Source organism: Thermobia domestica, chromosome 1 (assembly GCF_964235325.1).
Source record: "Thermobia domestica chromosome 1, izTheDome1.hap1.1, whole genome shotgun sequence".
Taxonomy (NCBI): Eukaryota; Metazoa; Arthropoda; class Insecta; order Zygentoma; family Lepismatidae; genus Thermobia; species Thermobia domestica.
In genome coordinates, this window is record NC_137454.1 from 43,917,975 (window position 1) to 43,930,592 (window position 12,618).

General features: G+C 38.8%; 1 protein-coding gene across 1 annotated transcript in view; it reads right to left on the reverse strand.

The window, feature by feature from the left end:
- The window catches only part of LOC145681066 (sodium channel protein Nach-like), a 72,006-nt gene extending 61,931 nt beyond the window's left edge, over positions 1-10,075 (reverse strand). Inside the window, exon 1 of the mRNA XM_081752458.1 lies at positions 9,732-10,075. Coding sequence (XP_081608584.1) covers positions 9,732-9,936 — 205 coding nt within the window. The 5' untranslated portion in view covers positions 9,937-10,075. The remainder of the gene's footprint in view (positions 1-9,731) is intronic.
- Positions 10,076-12,618: the final 2,543 nt, after the last annotated feature.

The window sequence follows — 12,618 nt, forward strand, 5'->3', positions numbered from 1 at the left end:
AACGCCAAAGCTTCATCTTCTGGTAATTTCGCCGGAACTGGAAGTGCAGCGCTTGGAGATTTCTTGATTTTCTTACCCCGTGTGGGCAAGAACAACAAATTGATTCTATGTTTAACTTTCCTACTCTGCACTTTTGAGGTACATTTTCGGTCTACCGCGTTTATTTTCGACAGAAGTATCCGTTGGCAGAACAGGCACTATGTTGAAGTCCACTTCATTTTCCAACGACGTTGCATTGTCCTATATCAACCTCTCCTGGTGCCTATTGGCTTTGTCCCGTTTAACCAGTACGTATATCATTAATACATTTTCTTATTCTTCCTGGCGAACTAGTGGTAAGTTCCACTACCAAGGTTTCTTCGATTATGCAATTTGTTAAACTTTCCAACCGCTTTGTTGACGCATGTTGTTCCCATATATCTAATATAGGTCGCCATGTAAACACGGGAGACATTTTACACCACGTCTTCACGTTTTTGCGCAAATTTGCGCAAGGTTTCTCGGTTGTTTTTACTTCTAACCTCAACAAGCTTTCAGGTGAACTTAATCCGTAGGCTGAACACCACAGAACACCTACTTAAAACTTCGTTTCTAATTCCCACATAACATTTTTTCCACACGTTCACATACACTTTTCTTCCACGCTATCCCCCAGGAACCCTATAATGCAAGGCAAAGTTCATGTGCTCGATCTTCCCTTCGGACACCCTCAATCTATTACAGCACAGCACTGATCACTTTGTGTAAGCACAGCAGGACACAAGTCAAATGAACTGCTAGTATAAAACGTACCTGTCGTAGGCTCTACGCGCGTACACTTCGTTGCCTCTTTTCAAGCTATATTTGCAACCGTTGCACGCGACCATCGCCCGAATTCATGTCAATTTCATATAAACGGCATATTTAGCTATCTACATTGCAGGTATTCTTTGCTATATTGCATGGTCGCAAAATTGAATAAAGTTCCCTTAGATTGATGAAATCTCCCACTGTGCGGCGCCCCTAATTGTGTACAAACAAACATTTCGCCTGCTCGTTTCTGTACAAACGAAGTACAAACGATTCCGACAATTTGTGATTCAATTGGACATGGTGGGGAGGTATTACTTAGAAAGCACCCTACTTTGTTTTCGTTCTGGCGGCGTCCCTAATTGTGTACAAACAAACATTTCGCCTGCACATTCATGTACAAACGACGTACCGACGAATGCGACTATTTCTGATTGAATTGGACATGGTCGGGGGCTACCACTTAGACAGCCACCACTTTGTTTTCGTTCTGGCGGCGCCCCTAATTGTGAACAAACAAACATTTCGCCTGCCCGTTTCTGTACAAACGAAGTACAAACGATTGCGATAATTTGTGATTGAATTGGACATGGTGGGGGGCTACCACTTAGACAGCACCCTTTTTTCTGTTCTGGCGGCGCCCCTAATTGTGTACAAACGAAACTTTTGCCTGCACATTTCTGTACACACGAAGTAGAAACGATTGCGATAATTTGTGATAGAATAGAACATGTTGGTGTGGGGCTACCAGTTAGACAGTCCCCCACTTTGTTTTCGTTCTAGCGGCGCCCCTAATTGTGTACGAACATACATTTTGCCTGCACATTTCTGTACAAACGAAGTACAAACGATTGTGACAATTTGTGATTCAATTGGACATGATGGGGGGGCTACCACTTAGACAGCCCCCCAATTTGTTTTCGTTCTGGCGACGCCCCTAAGTTTGTTCAAACAAACATTTCGCCTGCACATTTCTGTACAAACGATGCACAAACGAATGCGACAACTTGTGATTGAATTGGACATGGTGGGGGGGCTACCACTTAGACAGCCCCCATTTTTTTCTGTTCTGGCGGCGCCCTTAATTATGTACAAACGAAAATTTCGCGTGCACATTTCTGTACAAACGAAGTACAAACGATTGCGACAATTTGTGATTGAATAGGACATGGTCGGGGGCTACCACTTAGACAGCCCCCAATTTTTTTCGTTCTGGCGGCGCCCCTAATTGCGTGCGAACATACATTTCGCCTGCACATTTCTGTACAAATGAAGTACAAACAATTGCGACAATTTGTGATTCAATTGGACGTCGTTGGGGGAGCTACCACTCAGACAGCTCCCCACTTTGTTTTCGTTCTGGCGGCGCCCCTAAGTTTGTTCAAACAAACATTTCGCCTGCACATTTCTCTACAAACGATGCACAAACGAATACGACAACTTGTGATTGAATTGGACATGGTGGGGGGGATACAACTTAGACAGCCCCCATTTTTTTCTGTTCTGGCGGCGCCCTTAATTATGTACAAACGAAAATTTCGGGTGCACATTTCTGTACAAACGAAGTACAAACGATTGCGACAATTTGTGATTGAATAGGATATGGTCGGGGGCTACCACTTAGACATCCCCCAATTTTTTTCGTTCTGGCGGCGCCCCTAATTGCGTGCGAACATACATTTCGCCTGCACATTTCTGTACAAACGAAGTACAAACAATTGCGGCAATTTGTGATTCAATTGGACATGGTGGGGGGCTACCACTTAGACAGCCCCCATTTTTTTCTGTTCTGGCGGCGCCCCTAATTGTGTACAAACGAAAATTTCGCCTGCACATTTCTGTACAAACGAAGTACAAACGATTGCGATAATTAGTGATTGAATAGAACATGTTGGTGGGGGGGGGCTACCAGTTAAACAGCCCCAATTATTTTCGTTCTGGCGGCGCCCCTAATAGTGTACAAACGAAAATTTGGCCTGTACATTTCTGTACAAACAATGTGCAAACGATTGCGGCAATTTGTGATTTAATTGGACATGGTAGGGGCTACCATTTAGGGGAACTCCCTCGAGAGGAATCACTCTACTTATTTATTGCAAAAAAGCAGAATTTAAAAATTCGCATTCGTCCAAAGTTATCGTGTGAAGTAACAGCCGTTTGTATGTACGTACTAATATTGATAAGTTCCACTACGCGATCCCAATTAATAGTTCATATACCCGCGCCACACACACACACACTAGCATTTGTACACACGAAAGTATACCTGGTAGTATCCACACGCTTACGCCGGAAACTAGAAACAAACACACACACACACACACACAAACACACACACACACACACACACACACACAGGGAGAGAGAGAGAGAAAGAGAATATCTTGTTGTACCTTTATACTGAATGCACCATTACTCACAAAATCAGTTAGAAAAGAAAAAAGAAAAAAGTTGTAAATGAAACTTTCAAAGATTGGTACCACTGCTGCGTGTCACACATGAGATTGTTCCATAATGATTGATTCGTAATATGATGTATATGGGTTTCTTAATGGTAGTATAACAAAATGCCTTCAAGTTGACCACTAAATAAAAAGTGAAATTTATTTCTCAAATTTTGTAAAATCGAAGTCGGTGGGCATTATGGGAACAGTCTACAATAACAATATATGCAAATAAATATTAATATACTTCACGTTTTCCAGTGGGTGCAAGAAAGCTTCGGTGTGTATTATTAACATTCTTTTCACTGTCTCAGATTTTATACACATATAGTTATTGCTATTGCTGGGGGACGCTTTTTAATGACCCACGACGAGAAAAATGTTAAATCTGACGAAGCCCACGTCTTGTGTTGTCTGTTGCGAATTTACGTGTCTATTTGTTCGTGCTTTTGTATGTATAATAATAGTCATTATACAGAAGTTTTTTAGGTGTATTTTTGCACACAGTGCGTTTATTTAAAAACTGTGAACGCAGTTCGGTGCAATCTAATTTTCTACTTAGTGTTTCTTTTACAAGATTATAATGTTACGTAACATTTTTCTTCGTTCATATATTAATTGGTTAGGAAAGAGTATTATGTCAATGTAAGAGATCGAATCTAATGATGATTGCCGAATGTCAGAGAGATGATAACAGTGTTTAATAGATACTACTCATCAGTATTCAGAATGTTCCTGAATTTTTGATGTCTTCAAACCCATTTAGTATTTTTTTCATGTAATGAAAGATAAATGAGTTATATTAAATTTTGTTAGCTCATAATGATACACGTACTCTTGTATATAAAGCACGTAAGATTTATTTCGTTTTCTCTGCAAGAAGCTATAATATTCATTGTCGCTGTCAATAATAGAAACGTGTTGCCGGGTTGGGCAATGTGATCAATAGACATCGGTTTTTATGCAAATGCATATTTTGTTTGCTTATATGAATCTCTCTTAAATTTGATATGGGATTCTAACAACAATACTAGAACTCAAATTTGAAGTTTTATAGTGCATATAAATGCATATTTCAAAGGTTACATCATATATTAGTGCTTAAGAGCATATTTAGCATATTCAGTTAATTTTTATTTCAGATGTATGCTTATAGCATGGAGTAAATCCAGTTTTAGTTTGTATTTTAAATGCATTTATATGTCTATGCAACAGAATGGGGTTTTGCATGGGACGATGGAAGACTGCTTAGCTTATGAAGAACTAACAATGTTAGAAACCGATCAGCAAAGCAAAGACGCTTACAAGTTTCCAAGACGTTAAGAGAAATCTGGTAGTGATAAAGACATTGTAATATCGTGTCAACATCAATTCAGAAATAAGAAAAAAGAATGCATAGTTCTAGGTGATGAATTTCAACATGAGCTCCACTCAGTTATTGGTAAATTCAGGTGCTCTGTGGAAAAGAAATTGACAGATGCTATTGTCATAAACTCCCACTACAAAGCAATTGAAGCTAAAGGAAAATAATTCAAGGGCTGAATTTCAGCTTACCAGAACGTATAAATACTAAGTTTTCTCCCCCCTACAAATATTGTCCAGTAATACCTATTGATTGTTAACAGATTATTTTCTGGCTACAAATGACAAAAAAAATGTAGAGAAGCATCTTGTGATATTACTGTAAGGCTAATTACGGAAAAGAGTAAATCTTTTTTTTTTTTTTTTTTGTACAGTGAAAACTTGTAGAAAAGTGAGCCTCGTATTATTTCGTGTAAAGTAAATCCACTCAAAAACAAAAATGTACAGAAAAATTAGAGATTGTGATCTCATATCCAGCGAGATGTGTTTATTTTAATCTCAAAGGACCCTGTGTAAGTTCTCGTCGAAAATAAAAGTTCTATTTGCCTCGCTTTTTTGCTGTATTCGTATAGATATAAAGGCAACTCTTTAGGAAAAAAATATTTCGACGACACTGATAACGATTTCAAGAAGGTAGGGCCAAAATACGGCAAATGTTTATAATGGAGTATATGGGAAACTACATGTTATATTCGGATTTTTGTAGGTACCGTCCACAACTCTGAGATCAATGATTTGCACATATAATGTGCATCAGAGTACGGGACAAATAATAGGTAGAAACGAAAGTGGTGTTATATTTCCTTTGGCTGATACAGAGTGTTGAAATTGGGCACCATCTGGTAGTTTAATAGACTGTATGGGAGAGTATTTGGTGGCTGGAAATTGTATTACGTACCATCAGCGCCTCCGAAATGCACATCAAGATGATGTGGTGTTCCTCCCGAAGGCAGGGCTGTGACCCGAAGGTCCCTGGGCAAGGTGAACCCACGATGGTTTGCCATTGCCTGCCATGAGATGATGACGTCCGAAGGATGGAACCGACAGTTGAACAAGGGATCCGAACTTCCTCTGTTCCCACCGGGAATCGAACCTGAGATCCCTTGATTACAAGGGGAACAGCTTATCCATTCATCCACCGGGGACATATTCTGACAAATAAGACCATTGTCATATTATGATGTACAGGAGAGTAAAGGGCAAATAATAGTTGAAAACGTCATTGGCATTATGTTCTGTTTGACCGATCCGGACGTTTGAGGTTGTGTATATGCAAACATTTGCTTCATATTCGCTATCTGTCTGTTGCGAGGCTGCCTCTATCGAGGGAAGTACAGTAGACTCGTCAGTGTGGAGGTGTTGATTTCTGTGGTAGCTTACTCGTCTTTAGTGACTGCAAGTAGGTGGTGATCGATTCGTTTGTTGTGCCTACTTCATTGTGCCTGCAAGAAGTTGCAATTCCTGCATGCTTTCGTCCAGTGACTTTTGTTGTTCTGTTTCTCGCGACATTTATGCGAACTTTGTTGTTGTGTACTATTTGGTGTTATTTTCTGGTAGGTTTCGCCAGTGTGGAAACGTAATGCAAAAGCCATATTATTCATTTTAAAACAATTTGGTGACGTGTGTGACAAATGGCTTCCGGTGGAAACACTGATAAACATCGGCAATGTTCCGTGTGCGAACTATGGTTTAGAGGGCAAAGAAAGCGGCCGGTGTGTGGAAGTGAGTTCTTACAAGCGATTAGTTACATGCGTGGGAGCAAAGGTAAGTCGTTCCAGTGCTTCGGTCCGTCAACAGTACTATGTACAACATGCTACATAAAGGCAAGTTCTTATGTGAGAAGCGTGCAGAAACAACCAGAAATGGGTAGTCAGGGATCGGATCTCAACGTTGAAGATACGTCAACTGTGCCTGTGCACATGAAGGTAAACCTCGCAGAAATTCCTGAAGAACAATTAGTAGTGTTCACGGGATTGAACAATGGACAGTTGACTGTGCTGTGCAGCTTCTGTGACACCTTACATAACAGCAGTGTTACAAGCGTTGAAACCAGACTGGGCATGTTGTTAATGAAACTCAGGCATGACCTTTCTAATGACTTTCTGGGAGCAATATTTGGATATCCATGCCACGGAAGTGTGTCAAATGCATTGAAATCAGTTAGACAGGCTTTGATAAGGCAGTTTGTACCGTCCGTATTGGGTTCAAAGCATTGTTCTCGTTCGTTTCTTCTGAGCAATGTTCCAGCTTGGGCCCGCAAACTTTATGGGGTAGAGGATGACAAGCTGGTTTTAGTCTTTGACGGAACATACATTTACACCGAAAAATCGACGAACTACACTCTGCAAAGGCGTCTGTATAATGTGCAAAAAGGACGTCCTTTAGTGAAACCCATGATGATCGTTACACCCAGCGGGTACATTGTTGGCATTGTTGGTCCATATGTTGGTGTAAATAATGATGCTAGTATTATAACTCTATGTTCGCCGACACAGCAAATGGTTTAAACCAGCTCTTACAACCAGGGGACTGCGTTTTGGTTGACAGGGGATTCCGAGATTCCATGACGGTGTTGGAGGAGCAGGGATCATTGCGAAAATGCCATGTCTTTTAGAAAAGGGAAAGAAGCAGCATGACTGCCTGGCTGCAAACCAATCCCGTATTGTCATAAAAGGGCAGGTGGTGTGTAGAAGCGAAAAATAGCCATCTCAAAATGAAGTACAAGATGTTCAGGGATAGGGTTCCAATTGCAGCTCTTCCAAACTTACGCGAGTATTTACGCATTGCAGGTGCCTTAGAGAATCAGTTTGCGCTTCCATTGACCAACGATGCACCAGAAAAGTCTGAAGAAAGTATTGAAATCTTATCACGTTCTCGTTTAACAAATGAACTACAAAAGAAACTACAGACATCCGGTGATATTGACAAATGCTCAGCACAGATTTGGAAACCGTGTGACGGATCGTCAATTACTGACTTTCCTCGATTGACAGAAGAAGACTTATTCAAAATCACGCTTGGAATTTATCAAATCCAAAATGCTCACGCATATGCAGCAGAGCACATGAAATCTGATGGTAGTTTTTCACTTTTCCATTTGCATATCACTCCACACATCCTGAGGTTTAAAATTCAATCTCGACATGTACAGAGTTTGCAGTACACACTTTTCAGTGAATACGATCCAGAAAAACCAGGAGCCGACGCTATTCTTGGATGGTACTGCAAATGCCCCAGTGGAGCTCGTGTTTTTGGATGTTGCTCGCATGTGGCTTCCGTTCTTTGGTATCTTGGTGTTGCTCGTTATGAAACTGTTCATTTTCCAGCTTCGCATCTAAGTGGTATTTTTCTCGACACTAAGGACATACACGGTAATGAAGATTCAGGCATGACTTAACTTTGGTTATAAGGTGATCTGCGGCACATTTTGACCACTAATCGTGATGTTGTCATTCACAACTAAGGACAATATTGTCCATTCCCATAGAATTTCACACTTTGTGACCTTTATGTTTCCGATGCCTTATTTGTGTGTCTGTGTATGTGTGTGTCGGTGTGTGTGTGCGTGTGTGAAACAGACCCAAACTTTTTGTTTTCTGAGTATTTCCTAATATTAAATATCATAATATGACAATGATCTTATTTGTAAGAATGTGTCCCCGGTGGATGAATGGATAAGCTCTTCCCCTTGTAATCAAGGGATCTCAGGTTCGATTCCCGGTGGGGACAGAGGTAGTCCAGATCCCTTCTTCAACTGCGGCTCCATCCTTCGGACGTCATCATCTCATGGCAGGCAATGGCAAACCATCGTGGGTTCACCTTGCCCAGGGACCTTCGGGTCACAGCCCTGCCTTCGGGAGGAACACCACATCATCTTGATGTGCATTTCGGAGGCGCTGATGGTACGTAATACAATTTCCAGCCACCAAATACTCTCCCATACAGTCTATTAAACTACCGGATGGTGCCCAATTTCAACACCCTGTATCAGCCAAAGGAAACATAACACCACTTTCGTTTCTACCTATTATTTGTCCCGTACTCTGATGCACATCATATGTGCAAATCATTGATCTCAGAGTTCTGGACGGTACCTACAAAAATCCGAATATAACATGTAGTTTCCCATATACTCCATTATAAACATTTGCCGTATTTTGGCCCTACCTTCTTGAAATCGTTATCAGTGTCGTCGAAATATTTTTTTCCTAAAGAGTTGCCTTTATATCTATACGAATACAGCAAAAAAGCGAGGCAAATAGAACTTTTATTTTCGACGAGAACTTACACAGGGTCCTTTGTTTGTATTTTAAAAAGTTAGGAGTACATAAACTGTAACTGTCATGAAAATAAATTCTGAAGAGAAGTCTCTGGAAGGTAAATTTTACTTACGATTATTTCACCTACAAAACTTTGATACAACTTTGCTGCATGTAGATTTACATCGACCTTGCACCACTCGAGTGTCACGTAATGTCACATAGCATTATTATGGGGGTCAAGGTGGAGCAAGACGAGCCCTACGGGGCCTCTAACTCCCTTCACTCGCTTATGCTCGCTCGGGTGTGTTTCGTAACGTACGTAAATCACTTTTTATGCATTATATATTACTAGAAGGGTAAATGAGTATTATTTTATCTTATTTTAATCATAATGTGTTATTACATTTTAAAAAAAAACTTTCCTTGGGCCGGGTTTGAACCCACGCCAAAATTGATTTTCATTGCTAGCCCGTACGCTAGCATGCTCGGCCACGAGAACCGACAGCACTTTGTGTTCGATTTGTGCTGTATGTATACTATACGTATAATTTCAACCAATCAGAACCGTGTGTTTATCTAGTATGCCTAGGGTCGAGTGTGATTAAAATATATGCGGTTGATAGGAATGCACCGTTAACATTCTTATCAAGTTTCTATCGTTATTCTTCATTGAAAGAAGCACATTCACTAAAAATCTGTAAATTTAATATTGCACAACCAGTTAGGTAAGTTTATGTATAGTAGCATAGTCGTTCAATTTTCGTTTTTTTTTTTTCGGTTTCGAATAGGGATTTTTTAATACACACAATCACAACCACAAACCAACATGAAATACTTCTACAATAAAAATTATGTTTATTGTAGAATTACTAACCTTGATAAGGATAAAAATATGGATTACAACCACATAATTCTATCACAATAGTCATGCGGCAATGAGATGCACAGGATTCATAGCTGTATTCATCCGTTATTTGATGCTTGTGGGATTCATCTCGAAATAAACAGTTGCGTTGATTCCTCCGTAAAGCCCTAAGACTCTCATCTGCTGAAACGCTTGATACATAGTACACAAACATTGCGGTCCAGTTGAAGGTAATGAGTCCCCAATTATTCAATGTAGGAATGGTATACGTATCCACGAAAAGACACTGTGGAAAAGAAAATAAACTTAATTGTTTATAAAATATAGAGTGAAGAATTGGAAGTCAGGTTATGTTTAACTAGAAACTGACAGCTCGAATACATGCTTCGTTCAATGCTTTTAGTAGAGGAAGTCTTGTGGTTAAAATGATGAGAGGGGTTTGACTAATGGATCTTACACTCATACTCAAAGATTTTTCCTTTTAGAGTAATTTTATCCTTTAAGTTATCCTTTAAAAATATAGAACAGTCATTTTCAACTATTCGATTATGGCGTAGTTAAATGCTTTTGCAATGAGAGAATTCACATTGAAAAACACTTTGATCATAGATCCAAGAGTAATCTGCTTTGAAATTCATTGATTACTACATCTTTGTTTTTGTTTCCACATTATCATTGTCTTTATAAACGTCAGGTTTCCTACCCATTTCATCTTCTCTCTGTGCAGTTTACTGAGAACAAAAGCACAAAACTGTGACGTCATATAGCACGTAGTTGGAAATCACTAATATGAACCATCCTTAACTCATTCTTACTTTCGAACACTACCTAACTTACGTAACTTGATGCACGGAGAAAGATTCACGGCATTGAGATATTTAAATACTAGGTTTGAATATTTGTAGTTTGTAGTTCGAAATTTGCGTTACCAGGCACATAAATGCCTTTATGTTACAAGAAAATACAGGTATCTCATGGAAAAATATACAAATAAAAATACCTATTTTCTTTCTGCAAGGATTTTACCAAAATAACAAACTGAGAAATATCTAATTGCTGCTTTTACTACTACAGATATAGTAATTTGTAGTACTAATTCATGTATAGTATAATGTAGAAGATAGTAGTAACCTTTACTATAACAAATAGAGTTGAATTGTACAACTATTAAATCAAAAAGATTATAAAATTATACAACTTTATATAATCAAAAAGAACCACAACCCCCATATGACTGCTTGGCCATCGTGTTGGGATGTAATCTAGAATTCACCCATTGCTGCTGTATTATAATATAGACTATCCAACTGTTATACAGAAACCTGATAAGCTTTCCACGGCCTCGCATAACAACCATGCACAGAGAAAAAATACCACAATATATTGTCATCTTAATGTCTAGGAAGTATATCTTATTCAAATCGGACCTGAAATGCTTTAAGGTATCATTCCACGCCAAGCAGGATTAAGATGAAATTACATGGAACAAACACTGGAGCAGACTACCCAGAATCTTAAAGGAACCAAGATTTGTAACTCTAATTCTGTCGTGAACTGTTACATATGCCCTGATTCTAAATGTTTATGCAATACACAAGATTATCTGGAATAATTCAACACATTAATGCACTTCATATATATATTATTATCCTTCAACGTATAATTTGTTCGACATCTTAAAATATTGTACATTCATATTACACAAGATGATTCCTCATTACATCTATATCTTTCTAGTTACTATAGCAACGGCATTAAAACAGATAAACAAATCGTCATAGCAACGATAACAAACAACATCTCAATATAATACAATATATTTCAATTATTTCTTTATATGATTTCTTCTTCTTCTTCTTCTTGATAGCTTGTGCCTTTTTAAATAGCTCATTTTGCCCGTAAATAAAAATGATACTTAAAAGTACATAAGATATACATTATCGTTGTAGATTCATCCGCCATCTTTCATAATAGTCCATCAATTTCATTAATTTTTTCATTAAAAATATTGTACGAAACAATTACTTATAACAAAACTCCATGAATAGGTGAGTGGGATATACTTGTGCATTAGAAGATCGTATAAAACCTAATTGAGGTTAAGAAAGAAACACCAGCTAGGAGAACATTATATCAAAAGAGATATTGGCATATTTTGAATTGACTAACCGTACCATTTCTGTAGAAAACTTTATTCTGTAGAATTGGAAACAAGAAACATGCGCACATGGTTGTTACTTTCTGAGGTAGAGTGCACCATAGGATCAATGAAGTCTGTCATTATTCCATCTGCAGAAACACACAATTGCACATATCTTACATTATGAAGCTCATCAATCAACTTGGTACCTGACCTTAATAGCATGAAGAAGTGTTTACATCAGGTCCTCCGGTAACAGATCTAAGAGTCAGTGTTCCCTAATAAAATACCTAGTTATTGTTATTCACTAGCACAGGGATATTCATTTACAAATCGCTGTTGTGCTCTACTGCTTTCAGCTATCACATTAAGCTATCACTTTAATGTTTATCTCTTGCCGTTGGCATGATAGAGCATTTGCCTTTGGTACTTGAGGTCATTGGTTCGATCCCCGGACAAATAAGTTTGTGGTGGACAATATCGTGTCCGTGGGGTTTCTCGGGTGCGCCCATTTCCTCCCAAATTCTCATTCCACCAATTATTCCACTATAATTCACTTGTCGTAAACATTTGTCTCCCTTAACCTAAATTGATAAGTGGGACGTTAAAGTGAGAAATGTTCTTGTCTTTGGTTTTATTTGCTCTATTATAATGTAAAAAGTACGTCTATTGAAATTTTGGCAGTGGTATGAATTAGGATGGTGCGAATCAAATGCCCACTATTACGTCTGGTGGGAACAAACCTAAAAACATTAT